Consider the following 27,082-nt stretch of genomic DNA (forward strand, 5'->3'; position numbering starts at 1 on the left):
TTAAAGATATATATTTATTGTTTGTATAATTTAATGCAAAATGTACACAAAAGTGGGTATTAAATCGTGACTTTTACATTGTCAGTGCAAATATTCTATTGTCCTACAGTAACATATTATTATAAGTAGAATGCATCAGCTTTTCTGTGTCCCCGTCTTATAATTGTAGGACCTTGGTTTTTATATACTGACAGAGACAAAGGGAGGCGGTGGTGCAGTGATTCATCCTGGGGTGTAGGGGGCGGTGTGTGGAGTTTGGCAGCTTTTCCGACACCAACAGCTTGACATAAACCGCACCGTAGGTCAGTAGAAGTTGGAGTGCTTTGGCCTGCAAAAAGGGATATGTTAGTATAACATGAACAACAAAAGAGACTTCGTAATACTGTATTGAACACATGCTACAGTCTATAGGTGGCTCCCAGATTTCTCCCTCCACCAGCCTCCACTAATCTGGAATACCTTTAGCGAGCAGTCTACATCTTAACATAAGATTACAAGTATTATTGAAAGCAGTCTAACTTACCTGAGCTGGTAGTATTTGGTCCGGTACCAAAATGTAGTTAGTGGTGAGTTTGGTGTCCTCCCTCTGGCTGGTTGAGGTACTGCGTTCAGTCTCCTCATCGTTCACCAAGAGGGGCCTTTCCTCATCAGAACCTTCATGAACACTTGACCCCACCGCCACAGGGTCAAGGGTCATGACCTCTGTCACCAGGACAAGGTGGGACATTCTCTTCTTGAGTCTCTTCTAGGGAGTGAGTGAAAAGTAAGGGGAACCCATTAGAGTGCATTGTCTGCTAGTGCTACACAGAAACACTGAATGGTGGTCATCATTATACGTCACAAGATTGCCTTACTAGGCAATTGAAAGGCTATATACACCAAATAAAACCCTCCGATAGGCCTAACACACAATATATAATGCTCAAATGTCTCCTATTGTCAATGTCCAGTTTCATTTCAATTTGCCTCAGACAATTCCTTATAACAGTACACAGAGATTTGTCAGTATCGATCTATGCATATTATATCCCATTGCCTTCCCTAAACAGCATGTCACTACTGAAAGCCTTGCCAAAGAGAACACAAACACAAATCAATAGAGTCGCAGAGCGAACATGGTGACATCATGATGTACGTACCTGGGCCTCGTCTCCGACAAAGCTCATCTCCTCTAGAGTTTCAGTCAGTGCCCTCAAGCAGTGGGCCGTATCCCAGTACACAATGAACAGCTGAGAGAGAACGAGACGAGACACAGGCAGGCAGGCAGACAGAAAGACAGACAGATGGTCAGAGACAAACAAACAGAAAGACAGATGGATGAATGTAATATGGACATTGTAGATGACTAAAGTTCACATTTGGTCTAGAGTGATCAACACAATGTTTAGCATATGGAGTTTCTGTAATACACATAATTTCCAATATACCATTATTGACACTCAAGGTGTGGGTCTATGGTCACTATCCCCTGGGCACACACTGGTTGAATCAATGTTGTTTCCATGTCATTTCAATGAAATTACGTTGAACCAATGTGGAATAGACGTTGAATAGACGTCTGTGCCCAACGGGTAGACTTGTTATGGATTAATCTCATACAGGTATCTGTTGATAGTGATTGATGCCAGACTGGAGGTAAGGACCGAAGACACACTGATTATTCAATGTTGTATTGATGACATTCTGTGGACACTGTGATTCTCCAGCAGCTAATAAAGTCACTGTCTTTTTGTTTTGACTTTATACGAGCCAGAACATTTGTTACTGTCTGATTAGGATATAAAAGGGCCTGTCTCAAAGAGGCCAGTTCTCTGTGCTGGGTGGTGTCTCCCTGTTGCAACTTGTAATAAACCAGATAGATTGTTGATTGACTTTATCTCTGACTGCTCTTCTCTTTTGTTCACCTGGAAAGTCCTATTTCAATTAAACTACAGAATTAATACATTGATATATAACTTCAAAGTGTCTTGCCGTATTGATCGGTCGAAGGATCTGCTTAGATTAATATCACAAAAAACAGTAAAGGTATTTAGAAGTAACCTCAATTACAAGAAATTGAGTGTGATAAAAAGGTTTGACACAAAATGTCTGCCCTCTCAGATTGAGCTGCCTATATGTGCAGGTTACAGTAGCCTACCTGTAGAGTTCCAGTGCAGTTCTGCACCCAGTCAGCCACGCCCACTAGCAGCATATGTTGGCTCAGCCTCTCATTCACCTGGATGAGTCGCACGTCGATGTTGATGTTTATCTGTTGGAAGACCATTAAATGTTACAGGTACATCTACATTAACGTTTTTTGGTCTTAAAACTGGTTGCAGACTATAGTCCAATATCTCTATAGAATTCATGGTGTTCAATAACGAACCACATTGGTTTCAAGGTGTCTGAATATTTCACTTCAATCCTCTTGTGTGGCATATCTATGTAGTCTATTAAGCACAGATGTATTCCTATTAATATCTATGCATAATTTATGTTGCTACCACAGCTCACTAATTTTAGCACTGCGATTAAAGATTAGAAGGCATTTATATGTGGGCTACCCATTAAGACTCTACCTTTTCCTGTAGTCAAATGCCCAAAAGCGCCCTCTAGTGGCCCCATGGGTGGGATTTCATTCATATTTTTCATAATTAATGTTTAAACATTTAAACATTTTTTTAAACTGCTGAAAATCAGGTGTTTCTATGTCAAACAGGCCCTTAGCCAGCCAAATCACCAGTTGAGATCTTTATCAGCCTTGCTCCCCTCCAACACAAGGTCATAAATCCCCAGCTGTCAGCAGGGCCATAAATGACCAGCTGACCAGCTGCTCACTGCTCATTTACATTTTCGTCATTTATCCAGAGCGACTTACAGTTAGTGCATTCATCTTAAGATAGCTAGGTGGGACAACCACAGATCACAGTCATAGTAAGTACAGCTAGTAAGAGGGGGAAATGAAGTCAAGTGTGAGTGTTAATTCACAAAAGGCTTTTATTTATTTATGTTGTTCATTTAGATTTTTGGGGTGGGTGGGGTGAGGATGTGGAGCAAGAGGGGGTGCTGTGGGATTATTTTAGATACTCTTCGAAGAGGTAGGGCTTGTTTAGGTAGATGTTTTCAGAAGATGGGCAGGAACTCTGCTGTCCTAGCTTCAGGGGGAAGCTGGTTCCCCAGTCTCCCGGACACCTACATGTCAAAACCACACCAAAACTGATAACCAACTCTGAGAACTATTTTTCCAATACACAAACAAAATTACCAACTTTAAACTGGAATAGAAAAATCCATATTATACATTAGACCGGTGGAAATTTGTCCTTTGGTCTAGAGTCCAAATTTGAGATTTTTGGTTCCAACAGCCGTGTCTTTGTGAGACGAGGTGTGGGTGAACGGATGATGTCTGCATGCGTAGTTCCCACCATAAAGCATGGTGGAGGAGGTGTTATGGTGTGGGGGTGCTTTGCTGGTGACACTGTCTGTGATTAATTTAGAATTCAAGGCACACTTAACGAGCATGGCTACCACAGCATTCTGCAGTGATACGCCATCCCATCTGGTTTGGGATTAGTGGGACTATCATTTGTTTTTCAACAGGACAATGACCCAACACACCTCCAGGCGGTGTAAGGGCTATTTTACCAAGAAGGACAGTGATGGAGTGCTGCATCAGATGACCTGGCCTCCACAATCCCCCGACCTCAACCCAATTGAGATGGTTTGGGATGAGTCGGACGGCAGAGTGAAGGAAAAGCAGCCAACAAGTGCTCAGCATATGTGGGAACTCCTTCAAGACTGTTGGAAAAGCATTCCAGGTGAAGCTGGTTGAGAGAATGCCAAGAGTGTGCAAAGCTGTCATCAAGGCAAAGGGTGGCTATTTGAAGTATCTCAAATATAAAATATATTTTTATTTGTTTAAGACTTTTTTGGTTACTACATGATTCCATATGCGTTATTTCATAGTTTTGATGTCTTCACTATTATTCTACAATGTAAGAAATAGTAAAAATAAAGAATAACCCTTGAATGAGTAGGTGTGTCCAAACCTTTGACTGGTACTGTATACACTACCGTTCAAAAGTTTGGGGTCACTTAGAAATGTCCTTGTTTTCAAAAGAAAAGCAATTTTTTTGTCCATTAAAATAACATCAAATTGATCAGAAATACAGTGTAGACATTGTTAATGTTGTAAATGGCTATTGTAGCTGGAAACGGCAGATTTTTTATGGAATATCTACATAGGCGTACAGAGGCCCATTATTAGCAACCATCAGTCCTGTGTTCCAATGGCACATTGTGTTTGCTAATCCAAGTTTATCATTTTATAAGGCTAATTGATCATTAGAAAACCCTTTTGCAATTATGTTAGCACAGCTGAAAACTGTTGTGCTGATTAAAGAAGCAATAAAACTGGCCTTCTTGAGACTAGTTGAGTATCTGGAACACCAGCAATTGTGGGTTTGATTACAGGCTCAAAATGGCCAAAAACAAATAACTTTCTTCTGAAACTCGTCAGTCTATTCTTGTTCTGAGAAATGAAGGCTATTCCATGCGAGAAATTGCCAAGAAACTGAAGATCTCGTACAACGCTGTGTACTACTCCCTTCACAGAACAGCGCGAACTGGCTCTAACCAGAATAGAAAGAGGAGTGGGAGGCCCCAGTGCACAACTGAGCAAGAGGACAAATACATTAGAGTGTCTAGTTTGAGAAACAGACGCCTCACAGGTCCTCAACTGGCAGCTTCATTAAATAGTACCTGCAAAACACCAGTCTCAATGTCAACAGTGAAGAGGCGACTCCGGGATGCTGACCTTCTAGGCAGAGTTGCTAAGAAAAAGCCATATCTCAGACTGGCCAATAAAAAGAAAAGATTAAGATGGGCAGTCTGAGATATGGCTTTGTCCTCATGGTTTTTGCTCTGACATGCACTGTCAACTGTGGGACCTTATATAGACAGGTGTGTGCCTTTCCAAATCATGTCCAATCAATTGAATTTACCACAGGTGGACTCCAATCAAGTTGTAGAAACAACTCAAGGATGATCAATGGAAACAAGATGCACCTGAGCTCAATTTCGAGTCTCATAGCAAAGGGTCTGAATACTTATGTAAATAAGGTATTTTTTTATTTTTTTTTATATAGATTTGCAAACATTTCTAAAAACCTGTTTTCGCTTTCTCATTATGGGGAACATTTTTTATTTAATCCACTTTAGAATAAGGCTTTAACGTAACAAAATGTGGAAAAAGTGAGGGGTCTGAATACTTTCCGAATGCACTGTAAAGTTTAATATTGCGATGCAAACTCAAAATTGACTACATTTCAACTCTATCTCTGACAAGGTATGGGTGTTTTCTTTTTTTAAGCCCATAACCATGTGTGTGAGGTTTATACTTTTGCTTCAAAGTAGGTTTGTGTAAGACTACCAAGAAACCCTCTGAATGACCCTACTTTAGCCCAATGCAGTAAAAGGTTACGTGCTCTCAGACTGATAAACAGATTGAACACCCACCTCCTTGTTACTATAGTGGAGGATGACGATGATGGCTGTGGTGAGTAAGATGGAGACCAGACTGACAGACAGGCAGAGGACCCAGTAGTTAGTGACCGAGAGATAGAGATGAAGAGTGGAGAACACAGCACACCATATCACCACATATAGAATCTGGAAGGGAGATAAAATGATACACAGTATAAACTAAACATAGAAGAACTAGCACTAACTCTGAACAAATACAGGACACATTAGTATAAGATCCCCAGATAGTGTATGAGATACACAGATACTGGACACTATATTGTGAATAACGTAATGGATGTAAAAAATAACAAACAACATGACCCTTGAGTTATTAATCAATACTTTGAGGGACCCTACCGGTGCCATGATGAAGTGGAAGAGAGAAGAGTTAAAGAACAGGTATCTCCTGACCGAGGGCATGTCCAGTGCTATATCCAGAGGTGTCTCAAAGTCTGCTACAGGAATCTACAGTGGAGAAACCAAAAGAACCAAACAGTGAACACATGGTAATAATGTATTCTAAATGTAATTTTCCATGCAATGGCCTTCATACTTTACCAAAATGCATTCCACATAATAAACAAGATAAGGGAAAAAGATCAGCGGGAAAAAGACAAATGCTTTGATCTGCAATATGTGTCAAGGTTGTGGTTGGTCAAAAGGTTGTAAAAGTGTGTGTGTGTGTGTGTGACGTTTAACAACAAAATAATTAACTTCACTCACTGTGTCTGTGTGAATAAGCTGTGCTCCAAAGGCAGCACTACAGCCATTCCACAAAAGTAGGTATTGCCATGTAACCCTGTGTTTTATCATAATTTATGTGCCAGGTTTTGTGTGCCACAGAGCTTCTTGACCAAATAAAAAGACAGCTGATGCAAGCACACAAACCTTTGTAGTTCTATTTACAATTCATAAGCAAATTATAAAAAAATATATAATATAAGGTGTTTAGTTAATAGGTTTCTTCTCAGGATAGAAGACTCAGGACAGCCAGGGACAGCCCCTCCATCTTGACGGACGACTGACTAGCAGAGACGCTCGGCGCAGAGACGCTCGGCGCAGACAAAGGTGTAACCCTTGCTGCAGTCATTATCAATCCACAGCATTTGATAGTTTGTATTTACACAGTTTTGAGCCTCTCCACCATCACGGTCAAACCAGTCGGTAAAGTCCACCTTGGACCTGTCAGTCCACATCCACCTCCCCTCCCCAGGGCCGGATTAAGACATTTTAGGCCCCAGGGATTTTTTGATTTTTGATTTTCTCCTCCTGGCACACCCTAATGTTCTGTAAACAAATCGGCCCACAAAGATGCAATTCGTTAACTTCAGTAGCGGTGCGTGGGTAAATTTACTGGGGGGAAAAAATCCATAATATAACAAGAACAATTGTGATAATTGCATTTACATTTTAGTCATTTTGCAGACGCTCTTATCCAGAGCGACTTACAGTTAGTGAGTGCATAGATTATTTTAATTTTTTATTTTTCATACTATTTTTCATACCCCCGTGGGAATCGAACCCACAACCCTGGCGTTGCAAACGCCATGCTTTACCAACTGAGCTACATCCCTGCCGGCCATTCCCTCCCCTACCCTAGACGACGCTGGGCCAATTGTGCGCCGCCCCATGGGTCTCCCGGTCACGGCCGGCTACGACAGAGCCTGGATTCGAACCAGGATCTCTAGTGGCACAGCTAGCACTGCGATGCAGTGCCTTAGACCACTGTGCCAGTCGGGAGGATCTGTCACATGATCTCAGTATATATACACCTGTTCTGAAAGGGCCCAGAGTCTGCAACACCACTAAGCAAGGGGCACCACCAAGCAAGCGGCACCATGAAGACCAAGGAGCTCTCCAAACAGGTCAGGGACAAAGTTGTGGAGAATTACAGATCAGGGTTGGGTTATAAAATAATATCTGGAACTTTGAACATCCCACGGAGCACCATTAAATCCATTATTAAAAAACGGAAAGAATATGGCACCACAACAAACCTGCCAAGAGAGGGCCGCCCACCAAAACTCACGGACCAGGCAAGGAGGGCATTAATCAGAGAGGCAACAAAGAGACCAAAGCTCCACAGCAGAGATTGGAGTATCTGTCCATAGCACCACTTTAAGTCATACACTCCACAGAGCTGGGCTTTACGGAAGAGTGGCCAGAAAAAAAGCCATCGCTTAAAGAAAAAAATAAGCAAACACGTTTGGTGTTCGCCAAAAGGCATGTGGGAGACTCCCCAAACAAATGGAAGAAGGTACTCTGGTCAGATGAGACTCAAATTGAGCTTTTTGGCCATCAAGGAAAACGCTATGTCTGGCGCAAACCCAACACCTCTCATCACCCCAAGAACACCATCCCCACAGTCGAGCATGGTGGTGGCAGCATCATGCTGTGGGGATGTTTTTCATCGGCAGGTACTGGGAAACTGGTCAGAATTGAAGGAATGATGGATGGCGCTAAATACAGGGAAATTATTGAAGGAAATGCACACTCAAGGACCAGGGAGGTTCTCCAATGCCTCACAAAGAAGGGCACCTATTGGAAGATAAAAAATAAATTAAAAAAGCAGACATTGTATATCCCTTTGTGCATGGTGAAGTTATTAATTACACTTTGGTCACTACAAATATACAGCGACCTTCCTAACTCAGTTGCCGGAGAGGAAGGAATCCGCTCAGGGATTTCACCATGAGGCCAGTGGTGACTTTAAAATAGTTACAGAGTTTAATGGCTGTGATAGGAGAAACCTGAGGATTGTAGTTACTCCACAATACTAACCTAGGCCTAATTGACAGAGTGAAAATAAGGAAGCCTGTACAGAATATATATTTTTTCAAAACATGCATCCTGTTTGCAACAAGGCACTTAAGTTATACTGCAAAAAATGTGGCAAAGCAATTAACTTTTTGTCCTGAATACAAAGTGTTATGTTTGGGGCAAATCCACATTGGTACACATGACTGAGTACCACTCTCCATATTTTCAAGCATAGTGGTGGCTGCATCATGTTATGGGTTTGCTTGTAATCGTTAAGGACTGGGGAGTTTTTCAGGATAAAAAAAGGAAACGGAATGGAGCTAAGCACACACAAACCCCTGGAGGAAAACATGGTTCAGTCTGCTTTCCACCACACACTGGGAGATTATTTCACCTTTCAGCAGGACAATACCCTAAAACACTAGGCCAAATCTAGTTGCTTACCAAGAAGACAGTGAATGTTCCTGAGTGGCCGAGTTACAGTTTTGACTTAAATCTGTTTGAAAATCTATGGCAAGATCTGAAAATGGTTGTCTAGCAATGATCAACAACCAATTTGACAGAGCTTGAAGAATTTTGAAAAGAATAATTGCACAATCCAGGTGTGGAAAGCTCTTATAGACTTACCCAGAAAGACTCACACCTGTAATCGCTACCAAATGTGATTCTAACCTGAATTGACTCAGTCTGTTAATGACAAGAGACAGCTTTGGTAAGAGGTAAAGTCAAGAATATTTGCAAGGCAATGTCAACATTGGGAAACTGCTTGTATATTTCTCTGTCTCAACATGTGAAGTAATGCCCTGGCATATGTGTTTTTCTCACTTTCAATAAATTCTTTAAACTGGACCATTTCATCTGGAAAAGCATGATGACCACTTTGCACACTCTTGGCATTCTCTCAACCAGCTTCATGGAATGTATTTCAATTAACATGTGTGCCTTGTTAAAAGTTAGTTTGTGGAATTTCTTTCCTTCTTAATGCATTTGAGCCAATTAGTTGTGTTTTGACAAGGTAGGGGTGGTATACAGAAGATAGCCCTATTTGGTAAAAGACCAAGTCCATATTATGGCAAGAACAGCTCAAATAAGCAAAGAAAAACGACAGTCCATCATTACTTTAAGACATGAAGGTCAGTCAATACGGAAAATTTCAAGAACTTTGAAAGTTTCTTCAAGTGCAATCGCAAAAACCATCAAGCGCTATGATGAAACTGGTTCTCATGAGTACAACCACAGGAAAGGAAGACCCAGAGTTACCTCTGCTGCAGAGGACAAGTTCATTAGAGTTACCAGCCTCCGAAATTACAGCTCAAATAAATGCTTCACAGAGTTCAAGTAACAGACACATCTCAACATCAACTGTTCAGAGGGGACTGCATGAATCAGGCCTTCATGGTCAAATTACTGTGGTCCTCTGTAGCTCAGCTGGTAGAGCACGGCACTTGTAACGCCAAGGTAGTGGGTTCAATCCCCGGGACCACCCATACACAAAAATGTATGCACGCATGACTGTAAGTCGCTTTGGATAAAAGCGTCTGCTAAATGGCATATTATTATTATTATTATTATACTGCAAAGAAACCACTACTAAAGGACACCAATAAGAAGAAGAGACCTGCTTGGGCCAAGAAACACGAGCAATGGACATTAGACCGGTGGAAATCTGTCCTTTGGTCTGATGAGTCCAAATTTGAGATTTTTGGTTCCAACCGCCATGTCTTAGTAAGACTGTGATATGAATGGATGATCTCCGCATGTGTGGTTCCCACCGTGAAGCATGAAGGAGGAGGTGTGATGGTGTGGGGGTGCTTTGCTGGTGACACTGTCTGTGATTTATTTAGAATTCAAGGCACACTTAACCAGCATGGCTACCACAGCATTCTGCAGCGATATGCCATCCCATCTGGTTTGCGCTTAGTGGGACTATCATTTGTTTTTCAGCAGGACAATGATCCAACACACCTCCAGGCTGTGTAAGGCCTATTTGACCAAGAAGGAGAGTGATGCATTCCAGGTGAAGCATTCCAGGTGAAGCTGGTTGAGAGAATGCCAAGTGTGTGCAAAGCTGTCATGAAGGCAAAGGGTGGCTACTTTGAAGAATCTCGAATATGAAATATATTTTGATTTGTTTAACCCTTTTTTGGTTACTACATGATTCCATATGTGTTATTTCATAGTGTTGATGTCTTCACTATTATTGTACAATGTAGAAAATAGTAAAAATAAAGAAAAAGGCATTGTGAGGAAAGTGAAGGCATATTGTTTAAAAAGTCAAAGCAGTTGTTTAGCTCTTTGTATGACTCATACCTCCTATCCGGGCGCATGCAGGCTAACATCGGTCGCCAGCTGTACGGTGTTTCCTCCGACACATTGGTGCGGCTGGCTTCCGGGTTAAGTGAGAAGTGTGTCAAGAAGCAGTGCGTCTTGGCAGGTCGTGTTTCGGAGGACGCATGGCTCTTGACCTTTGCCTCTCCCAAGTCCGTACAGGAGTTACAGTGATGGGACAAGACTGTAACTACCAACTGAGGGGTAAAAAGTAGAACAATTCTAAAAGAAGAAACGAGAAGGAAATAAAAAAGTTGAAGAAAGTTATTTCTCACGTCCCTTACTAAGGGTCTGTGTGAATAAGCTGTGCTCCAAAAGGGCTGATGCTGAGCGACCGAAGGTAATCGCCTAGTTCCGCCCCAGTTCCACCCCCCTGAACACCTTCCCTTCTCCATTCATCATTGAAGTTGTCCAGAGTAACCTGTTCTCTGGGCAGCCAAACAAATCCTGCACATCCGCAGAAGCGTTGGTTGTTTAGCTATCGGGAAGAGAATTCGGCAACGCAGCCTATCTGCTCCAAAAGCATCACTACAGCCAGTCTAGATAAGGGGGTATTGCCACGTAACCCAGTGGTCATATCAACTCTGCAGATGTGTTCTTCTCATAATTTCTGTGCCAAGTTTTGGTACAGGGCTTTTTGACAACAAACAAACCACACACTGGATGTGATATTTTGGCCAACAACTTTGACTTGAGGTAAAATGTTCAATATTAACTGCGGTTCAATCTTCATTTCAATTAATTATATACTGTATACTGATTTTTGAAGAATATAACTTAGAAATGCCTCATGAGCTTAGTACACCGGTCTTATCCCATCATAACCCAAAATATAAGGATAGGCCGGGATTCATTCCGATCTGTAAGGTAATTTCCGATAAAGCTGACATGCAGCGTTTGTCTCTGTGAACACGGAAACATTGCCTTTTAAAAAGTGCATAGCCGAAAAGGGGCAATAGGATTGAATCGCAGCCTCACTCCATGGTTTATGTTTTGTTGTCATTTATGTCTTTGTAAACAAACTATTGCCTATAGCTTAAAAATATGTTTAACTATCATGTTGATCTCATGGACTAAGTCATTGCATGCAAAGCTTTATCGATGAATTTGCTTGCATTTCTCCAGCCTAGCAAATCAAGTGTTGGGGGTGCCGTTTGCTGACACACAAATTCAGGATTGTGGCTTTAGCACGTTTTTCTTCATGAAAACCTTTCAGATTGATAAAATAACAGTAGGCCTATATTTTGGTGAGACATAAGACAGTCTGAGAGAGGAAGTGAGATAACGAGCTAATCTAGTTCAATCTCCCCACACAAGTGGACAGGCTGCTTGACATAGTGAGGCGCAGCAATTGATGAGAATAAAGATTGCTAGTGGGCGCCCAGAGAGAGGATGAGAGAGAGAGAGAGAGAGAGAGAGAGAGAGAGAGAGTGTTTATGTGTGTGTGTGCTCTGACCTGGAAGCCGTCCTTCTCCAGCAGAGCCCTGCAGAGCGACAGATCAAACCTGGGGCTCAGCATGGAGGAGGTTGGTACTGCCAGCACACACTGACCTGGAAGAGAGAAAAGGGAGAGGGAGAGGGAGAGAGAGATGGGGGGGAGAGTGTTAAGGTCGACAATAACACATTCTGACAGAGATTTTAACAGTGATGAAAAAGGAGAGTGAGTGTGAGAGTCAAAACATAGAGAAAGAATAAAAAAGGTATAGAGGGTAAATAAATAAAGTGGATCATTGTGAAAAGGGTTTGTTTATCCCAAAAACTTACAAAGAGGGAAAAAATAGAACAAGGAAGAGAAAAAAAACAAGAATAATGATTTGACAAAGAGCATATTTTACATGGTCAGACTCTTACCCATTGTACAATTTGATAACTACGTTACTACGCACCATTCTTCCATCTAGATGTTCTTCTGTTTTCTGGCTGGATCTTGGATGATCGTCTTAGGTCAGCTTCAACATCACTCTCATCTGAAGGCACAGAAGTCTTGTCCTCCATCTCATCCATGATGACGAGACCCTGAACGAGCAAAAACAGTCATAGAGTTGAATCAAAATTGCTGAAACCGTAATTCAGAGGAAATGAGTAAGAGCGTGAATGGCCCTGACTGTCAGCGTGAAATAAACAGTGCATCTGACCACAGCAACACAGTTCCGTTAGCCTGGTCCCAGATCTGTTTTTGCTGTCTTGCCAACTCCTACAATGACTGAAAGAGTTGGCAAACCAGCACAAATAGATCTGGGACCAGGCTACTTCCGTTGCTCAAGCAGACAGATGCTTGGTCTGATTACAACACGACTTCTCAGTTGTCCCATGTGCCATAGGTTTTCAGATGTGTGTGTGATGTATACACAGTATTTGAAGTGAGTAACAACATTATAGCAAGCAAGCAGCACATTCCAGTGTCATGCAAAACAAAGAAAGACATTGAAATTCGAAAATGTAACAAATATTCCCTCAGTAGATAGTGTTTTCCTGGGGCATGGCTTGTACTGACACTGTTGGAGAGAACATGTCCAATGGCTGAAGCTGAAGCTCCCTTTGAGAGGCCCAATCTGAGACTATAACTTTATCTAGCAATGGCATCAAACGCCAAAGCTTAACTTTAGAGAAGTCAAGCACTTGATGTGTCCTATGTTTCAAAAGCAACCGGAAACCACATCACTTCTCCTTTTAGAATTGATTACATTGCTCTGCTATGTTCTGTCAGCATGTTGGAGAAACCAACAGAAGAATGAATCTAAACTTTTACCAACAAGGTTTCTGATTCAACACTTTCAAGTTTCAGCATAAGTTCCAACAATAAGTTTAGTAGCAGACTGAGTAGACTTAAATGTACTGTTCTTTAAAAAAAATTTGCCTACACAATTCACAGGTTTCTGTTAAAAGTGGCTAAGCTGTACCACAGTTATAAGATAGACATACTGCACCTCAACAGGGTCCATCTTCAACGCACCATACACAGCCAAGTTATCGCTCTCCTTTCAACAGCTACAAACTCTGAAAAAGAAAGTGACAAAATAAAGAGACTGCGGCTACATTTTTAGACACTACTGTTGCTTTCTCATTCTCTTGTTTTTGCTCTCTCTCCCCCACCGTCCCTCTTTCCCTCTCCCGCCCTGTGTCTCTCGTTTGATTGTTAGAGAGGGAGACACATTTTAGCACAAACGTGTGAAAATGCTGTTGGCAAGCGTGATTTCAAGTTGTCTTCTTCTATCCCTACTCCAGTTCTCTCTCTCCTCTCTCTCGGTTTCTCGTTTTCTCTCTCTCTCTCTCTCTCTCTCTCTCTCTCTCTCTCTCTCTCTCTCTCTCTCTCTCTCTCTCTCTCTCTCTCCCTCTCTCCTCTCTCTCTCCTCTCTCTCCCTCTCCTCTCTCTCTCTCAAGGACACACTCTCTCATTCTCACTTCCTGCTGTAAGTACAGTGAGGGGAAAAAGTATTTGATCCCCTGCTGATTTTGTACGTTTGCCCACTGACAAAGAAATGATCAGTCTATAATTTTAAGGGTAGGTTTATTTGAACAGTGAGAGACAGAGTAACAACAAATACATCCAGAAAAATGCATGTCAAAAATATTATAAATTGATTTGCATTTTAATGAGGGAAATAACATTTTACCCCCTCTCAATCAGAAAGATTTCTGGCTCCCAGGTGTCTTTTCTACAGGTAACGAGCCAAGATTAGGAGCACACTCTTAAAGGGAGTGCTCCTAATCTCAGCTTGTTACTTGTATAAAAGACACCTGTCCACAGAAGCAATCAATCAATCAGATTCCAAACTCTCCACCATGGCCAAGACCAAAGAGCTCTCCAATGATGTCAGGGACAAGATTGTAGACCTACACAAGGCTGGAATGGACTACAAGACCATCGGCAAGCAGCTTGGTGATAAGGTGACAATAGTTGGTGCGATTATTCGCAAATGGAAGAAACACAAAATAATTGTCAATGTCCCTCGGCCTGGGGCTCCATGCAAGATCTCACCTCGTGGAGTTGCAATGATCATGAGAACGGTGAGGAATCAGCCCAGAACTACACGGGAGGATCTTGTCAATGATCTCAAGGCAGCTGGGACCATAGTCACCAAGAAAACAATTGGTAACACACTACGCCGTGAAGGACTGAACTCCTGCAGCGCCCGCAAGGTCCCCCTGCTCAAGAAAGCACATATACAGGCCCGTCTGAAGTTTGCCAATGAACATCTGAATGATTCAGAGGAGAACTGGGTGAAAGTGTTGTGGTCAGATGAGACCAAAATCGAGCTCTTTGGCATCAACTCAACAAGCCGTGTTTGGAGGAGGAGGAATGCTGCCTATGACCCCAAGAACACCATCCCCACCGTCAAACATGGAGGTGGAAACATTATGCTTTGGGGGTGTTTTTCTGCTAAGGGGACAGGACAACTTCACCGCATCAAAGGGACGATGGACGGGCCATGTACCGTCAAATCTTGGGTGAGAACCTCCTTCCCTCAGCCGGGCATTGAAAATGGGTCGTGGATGGGTATTCCAGCATGACAATGACCCAAAACACACGGCCAAGGCAACAAAGGAGTGGCTCAAGAAGAAGCACATTAAGGTTCTGGAGTGGCCTAGCCAGTCTCCAGACCTTAATCCCATAGAAAATCTGTGGAGGGAGCTGAAGGTTCGAGTTGCCAAACGTCAGCCTCGAAACCTTAATGACTTGGAGAAGATCTGCAAAGAGGAGTGGGACAAAATCCCTCCTGAGATGTGTGCAAACCTGGTGGCCAACTACAAGAAACGTCTGACCTCTGTGATTGCCAACAAGGGTTTTGCCACCAAGTACTAAGTCATGTTTTGCAGAGGGGTCAAATACTTATTTCCCTTATTAAAATGCAAATAAATTTATAACACTTTTGACATGCGTTTTTCTGGATTTTTTTGTTGTTATTCTGTCTCTCACTGTTCAAATAAACCTACCTGTCACGCCCTGACTCAGGGGACGCTTATATGTTGAGTCAGGGTGTGTGTATTCCTTGTTGTGTTAGTTCTATGTTGTAGAATCTAGTATGTCTATTTCTATGTTGGCCGGTGTGGTTCCCAATCAGAGGCAGCTGTCGCTCATTGTCTCTGATTGGGGACCATACTTAGGCAGCCTATTGGCACTAGTGGGTTGTGGGATCTTGTTCCGTGTTAGGTATGTTGTTTGTGTACCTTGGACTTCACGTTTCGTTTCTTGTTTTGTCGTATAGTCAAATAAACATGTATGCATATCACGCTGCGCCTTGGTCTGACCCGTCGATGAACGATCGTGACAGAAGATCCCACCAAACGAGGACCAAGCAGCGTGCCCAGGAAGAGCGAATTGCCATGTCACAGGTGGGCAAATGGTGGTCATGGGAGGAGATATTTGCGGGGAAAGGGCCATGGGCAAAGGTAGAAGCCCAGGCAGGAGAGGAGCAACGGCAGCACAGAGGAAGCCGGTCGAGGAAGAAGCCCGAGAGACAGCCTCAAGAAAAATTTTTTGGGGGGCTAAGAGGGTGGTTGGCGGAGCCTAGGGTTAGAGCAGAGCCAACTCCCCGTACTCACGCGAGAAGACGTATGACTGGGCAAGCTCCATGTTATGCGGAGCTACGTACTGTGTCGCCAGTGCGCCGGCACAGTCCTGTACGTCCTGTACTTGCACCACGCACGTGCCGTGCGAAGATGGGCATCCAGCCAGGACGGGGTGTGCCGGCTCAACGCTCCTGGTCTCCAGTACGCCTCCTCTGTCCCGCATATCCTGCGCCAGTTCTACGAGCTGTATCGCCAGTACGCGTGCACAGCCCAGTGCGTCCTGTGCCAGCGCCACGCACGTGTAGTGCGAAAGTGGGCAGCCAGCCAGGACGGGTTGTGCCAGCTCTCCGCTCCAGACCTTCAGTCTGCCTTCGCAGCCCGGCCCGGCCTGTTCCTGCCCCTCGCACCAAGCTAGTGGTGCGCATCGCCAGCCCGGCCCGGCCTGTTCCTGCCCCTCGCACCAAGCCAGTGGTGTGCGTCGCCAGCCCGGCCCGGCCTGTTCCTGCCCCTCGCACCAAGCTAGCGGTGTGCGTCGCCAGCCCGGCCCGGCCTGTTCCTGCCCCTCGCACCAAGTCAGTGGTGCGCGTCGCCAGCCCGGTCCGACCTGTTCCTGCCCCTCGCACCAAGACAGTGGTGCGCGTCGCCAGCCCGGCCCGGCCTGTTCCTGCCCCTCGCACCAAGCCAGTGGTGCGCGTCGCCAGCCCGGCCCTGCCTGTTCCTGCCCCTCGCACCAAGCCAGTGGTGCGCGTCGCCAGCCCAGCCCGGCCCGTTCCTGCTCCTCGCATCAAGCCAGTGGTGCGTGTTCCTAGTCCGGTCCGGCCCATGCCTGCTCCTCGCACCAGACCAGTGGTGCGTGTGTCCAGTCCGGCACGGCCCGTGCCTGTTCCACCGGTGCCACTCCGGAGCCAGAGCAGTCCGCTCCACCGGTGCCTGATCCAGCTCCGGTTAGCTGCTCCACTCCGGAGCCAGAGCAATCCGCTCCACCGGGGTCCAGTCCAGCTCCGGTCAGCGGATCCACTCCGGAGCCAGAGCAGTCCGCTCCACCGGTGCCCAGTTCAGCTCCGGTCAGCTGCTCCACTCCAGAGCCAGAGCAATCCGCTCCACCGGGGTCCAGTCCAGCTCCGGTCAGCGGCTCCACTCCGGAGCCAGAGCAGTCCGCTCCACCGGTGCCTGATCCAGCTCCGGTCAGTGGCTCTACTCCGGAGCCAGAGCAGTTCGCTCCACCGTCGTCGGGTTCAGCTCCAGTCAGCGGTTCCAGTCCAGACCCAGATGTCAGCCCCTCTCCAGGTTCGGGGTCTCCCACACCAGGGTCCAGACAGGGCTTGGTACTTCGTGGGAGGAAGGAGAGGGCAAGCAGCGCGCCGAGGTCCAGACCAGACCAGGGGCGCAACAGGGAGGCGGAGAATAGGTGGTGGTCACGCCCGGATCCGCCTCCGAGGCGGAATGCCCACCCGGCCCCTACCCTGTTATGTTTATGTTGCGCGGTCGGAGTCCGCACCTTTGGGGGGGGGGTACTGTCACGCCCTGACTCAGGGGACGCTTATATGTTGAGTCAGGGTGTGTGTATTCCTTGTTGTGTTAGTTCTATGTTGTAGAATCTAGTATGTTTATTTCTATGTTGGCCAGTGTGGTTCCCAATCAGAGGCAGCTGTCGCTTGTTGTCTCTGATTGGGGACCATACTTAGGCAGCCTATTGGCACTAGTGGGTTGTGGGATCTTGTTCCGTGTTAGGTGTGTTGTTTGTGTACCTTTTAATAGTTTAATAGTCAAATAAACATGTATGCATATCACGCTGCGCCTTGGTCTGACCCGTCGATGAACGATCGTGACACTACCATTAAAATTATAGACTGATCATTTCTTTGTCAGTGGGCAAACGTACAAAATCAGCAGGGGATCAAATACTTTTTTCCCTCACCGTAAGTGAGTTGCCAACTTTCAAACAGTTCGACCACGTTGGTGCACCTAATGAAAAAAGTACCATACAAGTGCCTGTTTACACCTTTATGTGAATGAGTGTATATTGCTGTGATGTTTGATGTGTGTTGTGTGTGTCTGTGTGTATCTACAAGAAGGTTTTACAACAGAGAAGAGAAACCAATTTTTTGGGGAAAGCTCTTCAGCTTGGCTGAGTACTCCCCAAGCATTTTCTCTTCATCTATTCCCTCTGTACTCCAAATTCTAGGTATGATTTTTAAAGATAAGAACAATTTCACAGAATCGTTATGTGCACCAGTTACAGTTGAGGTTCTGAACATAAAGAAAGACACATGACTAATAGGACAACTCTCCAGAGACTATTCAATGTAGAAACTATTACATTAAAGTTCCTACCCACCCGCACTTAAGACGAAAGTAATTGCAATGACTGGAAGTCTATGTGTATCTGCTAGCATACCCGTAGACTTACAGTCATTGCGCTAACTCTAGTTAGCATTGGCTCGCAAAACGACCTCTAATTTCCTTCATACTGGACACAGAGACATAAAAACGATATCCATATGTTCATCTGACTTTGCGGAAGTAGATAAAGAGCCTCATTGCCAAAATCCTGAAAAAAGTCCCATTTACTTTAATACAGTTACAGCATTTGAAACATTCTCCCAGAAGCATTTAACCCTTTCCTTTCTCAATTATTTGGTCCCTTTTCTTCACATACAACTACACTTCCCAGACAAAAGTATGTGGACACCTGCTCGTCTAACATCGCATTCCAAAATCATGGCCATTAATATGGAGTTGGTCCCCCCTTTGCTGCTATAACCGCCTCTACTCTTCTGGGAAGACTTTCCACTAGATGTTGGAACATTGCTGCGGGGACTCAGCCACAAGAGCATTAGTGAGGTCGGGCACTGATGTTAGGCGATTAGGCCTGCCTCGCAGTCGGCGTTCCAATTCATCCCAATGGTGTTCGATGGGGTTGAGGTCAGGGCTCTGTGCAGGCCAGTCAAGTTCTTCCACACCAATCTCGACAAACCATTTCTGTATGGACCTGCACGGGGGCATTGTCATGCTGAAACAGGAAAGGGCCTTCCCCAAACTGTTGACACAAAGTTAGAAGTACAGAATCGTCTAGAATGTCATTGTATGCTGTAGCGTTAAGATTTCCCTTCACTGGAAGTAAGGGGCCTAGTCCAAACCATGAAAAACAGCCCCAGACCATTATTCAGTCTCCACCAAACTTTACAGTTGGCACTATGCATTGGGGCAGGTAGCGTTCTCCTGGCATCTGCCAAACCCAGATTTGTCTGTCGGACTGCTAGATGGTGAAGCGTGATTCATCACTCCAGAGAATGCGTTTCCACTGCTCCAGAGTCCAATGGCGGCAAGCTTTACACCACTCCAGCCGATGCTTGGCATTGCGCATGGTGATCTTAGGCTTGTGTGCGGCTGCTCGGCCATGGAAACCCATTTCATGAAGCTCCCGACAAACAGTTATTGTGCTAACGTTGCTTCCAGAGGCAGTTTGGTACTCTGTAGTGAGTGTTGCAACCGAGGACGGACGATTTTTACGCGCTACGCGCTTCAGCACTCGGCAGTCCCTTTCTGTGAGCTTGTGTGGCCTACCACTTTGCGGCTGAGCCGTTGTTGCTCCTAGACATTTCCACTTCACAATAACAGCACTTACAGTTGACCGGAGCAGCTCTAGCAGGACAGAAATGTTGAAAATCCTATGACAGTGCCACGTTGAAAGTCACTGAGCTCTTCAGTACAGGCCATTCCACTTCCAATGTTTGTCTATGTAGATTGCATGGCTGTGTGCTCGATTTTATACACCTGTCAGCAACGGGTGTGGCTGAAATAGCCAAATCCACTAATTTGAAGGGGTGTCCACATACTTTTGTATTTTACTTTTACTTGACCCCCTCTTACTCACTACACCCCTCTCCCCCCCCCCCCCCCCTCCCCCCGCTCTCTCTCTCTTACTTTCTCTCCCTCTCTCCCAGCTTGTGACTCATATCAGCCTAACCACATGACTGGTGGAATGCGTTCTACGCTTCTCAGAGTGAGAGAGTGAATGAGAAAATGAGTCCACTTAACAAAAATCGTTATTGTGTACATGGGTTGCCCTCTCTGCATAGGGTCCCTTGTTTATTGAATTTCTGGCAGAGGAATGTATTAAAACATAACAACAACAAACTTTTCTTGAAATAAAGAAATGGAAATAACCTCACAGAGGTGACAGAACTAGGATCGTACTTGAACTATATGAGGCAGCAATGCACACACATGGGCTACACACACAAACACACTCATATACACGCAAATACTATTCCTTACCTACCTTAGCTTGTTGTCCTAGCTGGTGTGTGAGTTGATCTGGATGCCAGTGAGTTTAGCAGATGTTCTCCAGGCTGTCATGAATCTGGTCTGGTGGTCTGCTGCTATGGGCTGAGACTGTCACACATTAACTCATGCCCCACAGGCATGCATGCACACACACACGTAAGCATGGATGGACGCACGAGCGTGCACAAAGACACACACACACACACATGAAAACACTGACAAATTAGAACATGCAGAGAGTATGGTATTGATAGTAACTTGGGACCATGGAAATCTGTATACTTTTGTGAGACTAAATAGATTAACTCATTTGACCTGAAAGATTGTCTAGAGACCACAATCTGATGACCCATGTAATAAACGCGTGAATGATTCCACCTTGGTTTTGAGATTACAATAAAGTTTCATATTGTTCTCTCTATAATTTCAGGAACTTGATGAGGGCAAAGTCCAGATGAAATGTTGACTTGGTGTCTCAATGGTTTATTACTCTGGACACAGCAGACTACAGTAAACAGTGTGACTGTGGCACGGCACAACACAGGCATGGTGGCCAGTCTTTCATGTCACTACAGTTCTCAGCCTAGTATGCCATCTTGTGGTATGAAGGAGTAAATTAAATGTAATTCTTAGCTAGTTGTGTCTGGCACTTATCATCATCATCATCATCATTGTAATGGTAATATTGAAGGTGAACAAAGTTCATATTCAGTTTAGAGTGATTTAACAATGTTTAGCATATTTATATATTTTCCCTTTCTGTAATACACATAATTTACAGTGTTCTGTTTGTAATGTTCACTAGACTAGATGCTGTATGTTATGGATTAAACTCATATCTGTTGATAGTGATTGACGCCAGACTGGAGGTACAAGGACCAAGGACACACTGATTATTGTATTTTTATCACCGTTCAGGAGAAGACCCAGATACAGACAGTTCAAAATAACAAAAGTTTATTACAAAAACAGGGGATGGCAAGCAACAGGTCAAGGGCAGGCAGAGGTCAGTAATCCAGAGCAGAGTCTGAAAGGTACAGAACGGAAGGCAGGCTCACGGTCAGGCAGAGGTCAATAATCCAGGGCAGTGGAGGAGACACAGGGCTGCGAGACAGAGGTTTAATCCTTGATACATGAAACGTGGGATGTTTACGGAGGGTGCGGGGCAACAGAAGGCGAACAGCAGAGGGGCTAAGGATCTTGGAAATGGGGAAAGGGCCGATAAAATGGGGGGAAGGTTTGTGGGACTCTACCCGGAGAGGCAGATCCCGAGTGGACATCCATACCCTCTGCCCAAGACGATAGCGGGGAGCCTGGGTCTGGTGGCGATACCTGGAGGTGGTCTTGAGAAGAGCGGACCGAGCTCTCTTCCAGGTACGCCGACAGCAGCGGATGAACATCTGGGCAGAGGGTATGTTGACCTCTTCCTCTTGCTCCAGGAAGAGCGGGGGCTGATAACCCACAGAGCACTCAAGGGCGAGAGCCCAGTGGCTGAGCATAGAAAGGTGTTTTGGGCGTACTCCACCCACACGAGTTGCTGGCTCCAGGTGGTGGGTTTGGCTGTGACAAGGCACCGAAGAGTCGTCTCCAGGTCCTGATTGGCACACTCCGACTGGCCGTTGGATTGGGGATGAAACCCGGAGGACAGACTGGCCGACGATCCAATAAGTGTGCAGAACGCCTTCCAGAACCGGGACGAGAACTGAGGACCACGGTCGTAAACCATGTCCACCGGAAGTCCATGGATTCGGAAGACGTGCTGCACCATGACCTGGGCCATCTCATTGGCAGAAGGTAACTTGGGGAGGGGAATGAAATGGGCGGCTTTGGAAAACCTTTCCACCACCGTGAGGATAGTGGTGTTGCCATCAGACGGAGGGAGACCAGTGACGAAGTCCAGAGATATATGTGACATGGGATGGTGAGGGACAGGAAGAGGTTGAAGGAGACCAGCCGGAGCTTGCCGAGGAGTCTTGTTCTGAGCACAGACCGTGCAGGCGGCGACGAACGCGGAGACATCTGGAACTATGGTGGGCCACCAAAAGCATCGTCGCACAAAGGCCAGGGTCCGACGGGAGCCAGGATGGCAGGCAAGCCTGGAGGAATGAGCCCCTTCCAGGACCGGGGACCGGGCAGCGTCTGGGACAAACATCCGGTTAGCCGGGCCCCCCTGGGGGCTGCGCCTCACGGACCTGGTTCTCTATTCCCCAAACGAGGGTAGCCGCTAGGCACAAGGTAGGAAGAATGGTCTCGGGGTCCGAGGGTGTAGAGGCAGGGCAATAGCGGCGTGAAAGCGCGTCCTGCTTAACATTCTTAGACCCCGGGCGGTAGGAGATGGTGAAGTTGAAAGGGTGAACAACAGGGCCCATCGAGCTTGCCTGGAGTTGAGACGCTTGGCGGTGCGGAGATATTCCAGGTCCTTGTGATCCGTCCACACTATGAATGGAAGTTCCGTCCCCTCTAACCAGTGTCTGCACTCCTCCAAGGCCATCTTCACCGCGAGTAGTTCTCGATTCCCCACATCATAATTCCTCTCCAGGGCGTTAAGGCGATGGGAGAAGAAGGCGCAGGGATGCAGCTTAAGGTCCAGGGCAGACAAGCAAGATTTCTGGCTCTCACAGACCTGTAACTTCTTCTTTAAGAGGCTCCTCTGTCCTCCACTCGTTACCTGTATTAATGGCACCTGTTTGAACTTGTTATCAGTATAAAAGACACCTGTCCACAACCTCAAACAGTCACACTCCAAACTCCACTATGGCCAAGACCAAAGAGCTGTCAAAGGACACCAGAAACAAAATTGTAGACCTGCACCAGGCTGGGAAGACTGAATCTGCAATAGGTAAGCAGCTTGGTTTGAAGAAATCAACTGTGGGAGCAATTATTAGGAAATGGAAGACATACAAGACCACTGATAATCTCCCTCGATCTGGGGCTCCACGCAAGATCTCACCCCGTGGGGTCAAAATGATCACAAGAACGGTGAGCAAAAATCCCAGAACCACACGGGGGGACCTAGTGAATGACCTGCAGAGAGCTGGGACCAAAGTAATAAAGCCTACCATCAGTAACACACTACGCCGCCAGGGACTCAAATCCTGCAGTGCCAGACGTGTCCCCCTGCTTAAGCCAGTACATGTCCAGGCCCGTCTGAAGTTTGCTAGAGTGCATTTGGATGATCCAGAAGAGGATTGGGAGAATGTCATATGGTCAGATGAAACCAAAATAGAACTTTTTGGTAAAAACTCAACTCGTCGTGTTTGGAGGACAAAGAATGCTGAGTTGCATCCAAAGAACACCATACCTACTGTGAAGCATGGGGGTGGAAACATCATGCTTTGGGGCTGTTTTTCTGCAAAGGGACCAGGACGACTGATCCGTGTAAAGGAAAGAATGAATGGGGCCATGTATCGTGAGATTTTGAGTGAAAACCTCCTTCCATCAGCAAGGGCATTGAAGATGAAACGTGGCTGGGTCTTTCAGCATGACAATGATCCCAAACACACCGCCCGGGCAACGAAGGAGTGGCTTCGTAAGAAGCATTTCAAGGTCCTGGAGTGGCCTAGCCAGTCTCCAGATCTCAACCCCATAGAAAATCTTTGGAGGGAGTTGAAAGTCCGTGTTGCCCAGCGACAGCCCCAAAACATCACTGCTCTAGAGGAGATCTGCATGGAGGAATGGGCCAAAATACCAGCAACAGTGTGTGAAAACCTTGTGAAGACTTACAGAAAACGTTTGACCTGTGTCATTGCCAACAAAGGGTATATAACAAAGTATTGAGAAACTTTTGTTATTGACCCAATACTTATTTTCCACCATAATTTGCAAATAAATTCATAACAAATCCTACAATGTGATTTTCTGGATTTTTCTCTCTCATTTTGTCTGTCATAGTTGACGTGTACCTATGATGAAAATTACAGGCCTCTCTCATCTTTTTAAGTGGGAGAACTTGCACAATTGGTGGCTGACTAAATACTTTTTTCCCCCACTGTATATAAAAATATAACCAAGGCCAACCCTGCTAAAAAAAACAGCATAGACCAGAGCCATATGTATAGAGAGTTCGGCCAAGTTTTTGAACTGCTGCCATGTTAGCGCCTTTATTCTGGAAATGTTGGTGATGTAACAACACGAGAGCGCCTCCGACAATTCCCTATGACCCACTGTAAACAAGAAAAACAGTGCAGCGAATTTACCAAACGTTTTAATTGATTAGCATTTGGGATAATGTGTTTCCAAGTCTGTGTTTATAGGTTGACAACTATCAGAAATAAACATCAACCTAGAGAACAACGTGGAAGCATCAATTATCAGTTAGCAACTGCTATGGAGGAGAAAGTGGCGCTCTATGAACGTTCAGACAGAAACCGCATTGGCCCAATTCTCTCTATATTTGGCTCTGGCCTAGACCAGCATACATTTCAAGCTGGTCCATGGTGGTCTATACTAGCTGATCCATGCTGGTGCTGGTCAGTGCTGGTCGGATGCTGGTCAAGCTGGTCTGACCAGCATGGTCTAGCAGGTATAACCAGGATCCGGCACTTCTCAGTTTTGTACTCTTTCGTTTCGGAACCCATTTGCCAGGATCAGTTAGCCTACCTCTTGTGGCATGAACAATAATGTTCACTGTTTGCAATGTAAAAATCCTAATAAAACCAATCAGAGTAATTCAATTTTGATTCCTCTGTAATTGTCATGTCCCCTAAAAAACGTAATGTGAAAACGTGCCTGATATTCTAAGAATTGATTCATGTTGGGCGGTCCCGGGTTTATGGTTTGAGCAACATTGTAGCCTATATAGACAAACGCGTGGCCATTACTGTGGTGAGATAGAGAAGCACGTCGGTATCTCTCACAGAACTGAAATGAGACACACTTTCTATGATCTCTCTCCCTCTCTGTGCTGTTATAGACATGAGCCTGCAACTCTCATCTCTCCAGCATTGCACTTCATCATTTATTTCCTAATAGAATAATAGCTGTGGGAAGTGTGCTGGAGGTGCTGCTGTTCAGAAGGAAATGAAATAATTCCCAATACTACACCAGGAGTAAGCCTATAATTTAGCCACAGATGATCAATGGCTAATTTTTAAAAAAATAGCCTAGCTGTGGATTGTGTGTAGCCAAATCACAAGGCTACAGTCGGGAACGTGTGGCAAATCTTGTCAGTGAACAGCATGCTGCCAAAACAGGCCTTTCGCAATATTTCAAATACAATCGCTGGAAAACACAGGTTGGAAAGCAAATGGATCCTGCTGAAAATAAAATATTAATCTGTCTGTATGTTACCAAGTTATCAACTTCCAAATAGGCCTATTGAGCGAACAGCATTGTTTTACAATGTAAAGCAAGAGAGAGATAAGCTTTTGGCCGATGAGTGAGCTGCACATCATTGGGTGAGTCAGTGAAACTATAAACTTTTTTAGGACTATAATTTCCTCCTCATATTGTACAATATGTGTTTCTCTACACACCTATGCTATTGATGGATTCAAGAGAAGGTCGTTTTTATTGATCTCAGATTCTCAGTTTGTCAGTGTCAAAGTAGCCTGCCATTTTGATCATTTGTGAGGTATTAAAAAAGATTCTGCGAAAGTCTCCAGTCATCTAAAATGATATAGAATTGCATGAAATCCGTTTAAAAAAGGCCACATTTTTCCCGGACTCTAGGCTACAAAAAATGTACTCCATGTGTGCAACTTTTGCAACTGGCTCCACACCACTGCTCTATGCCAGTAAGCAAAAGCGATGATAATGCATGCAATGCTTTATTAGAAAGATTTTTGTTATTTTTATGCGTTCCGGTACCTCTCTCGGGCTCACTTTCTGTTCCGGCACCTCCCAATTTACAAATTAAGCACTGGCTACTGCACATGCAGCAGCTACTCTTCCTGGGGTCCACATAAAACATACAAATACATGACAAAGTACAGAACAGTAATAGACAACAAAAACAAAAGATATTACATTAAATTCAAAATAAATAATAAAATAAGAGTTATATATAGGAAAGACAACTAAAATACTATTTACACACTACTAATATATACATATTCATATTCTTATATACAGTATAATAATAATAATAATAATATTCCATTTAGCAGACGCTTTTATCCAAAGCGACTTACAGTCATGCGTGCATACATTTCTTGTGTATGGGTGGTCCCGGGGATCGAACCCACTACCTTGGCGTTACAAGCGCCATGCTCTACCAGCTGAGCTACAGAGGACCACAGTACAGTTAAATTAGATCTAGAGGAGAAGCGCTGTGATACAATATATATATATATATATATATATATATTTATTTATTTTAAAGCTAAACTTGCTTTTGCCTGAGTAACCTCTGGTGGCAGAGCATTCCACAATGACATGGCTCTATACATAACTGAGTGACGCATTAAATCTGTTTTTGGTTTGGGTACCGTGAAGAAACCCATAGTGGCGTCTGGTGGGTATGTATGTCTGTTTGAAGTGTATGCAAATAGATTATACAAGTGGTTAAAATAACCCTTACCTAACCCTAACCTTAACCCTTACCTTAACTATTTTTAATTTCAACTTCAATGGGGTAGAATCCCGGTTAGACGTCCCAAGGATCCCGGATTGCATGGCCCATCTGATTCCCACAGCTTTTCCGGTCGTTACTAGTTACCACAGCCACAAAGTCATAAACCCCGCCTAT

The 27,082-nt window shown here is 44.8% G+C and overlaps 1 protein-coding gene across 2 annotated transcripts; it reads right to left on the reverse strand.

The window, feature by feature from the left end:
• Positions 1–27,025, reverse strand: LOC311126905 (transmembrane protein 268-like). 2 transcript variants are annotated; one of them, XM_084158601.1, is made up of 11 exons: positions 26,938–27,025; positions 20,390–20,496; positions 13,521–13,590; positions 12,480–12,609; positions 12,050–12,144; positions 5,863–5,970; positions 5,497–5,649; positions 2,138–2,248; positions 1,140–1,229; positions 524–745; positions 1–328 (listed from the first exon to the last, which is right to left on the reverse strand). In XM_084158601.1, exons 3-11 carry the CDS (start codon positions 13,533–13,535, stop codon positions 158–160), a joined length of 1,095 nt encoding a protein of 364 aa, XP_084014727.1. In that variant the 5' UTR covers positions 13,536–13,590; positions 20,390–20,496; positions 26,938–27,025; the 3' UTR covers positions 1–157. The 2 variants fall into 2 exon arrangements, with proteins under 2 accessions (XP_084014727.1, XP_084014728.1); XM_084158602.1 differs by lacking the exon at positions 26,938–27,025 and having other exon boundaries at positions 20,386–20,483.
• Positions 27,026–27,082: the final 57 nt, after the last annotated feature.

This window comes from Coregonus lavaretus, assembly GCF_964263955.1.
Source record: "Coregonus lavaretus genome assembly, chromosome: 3".
NCBI classification, from domain to species: domain Eukaryota; kingdom Metazoa; phylum Chordata; class Actinopteri; order Salmoniformes; family Salmonidae; genus Coregonus; species Coregonus lavaretus.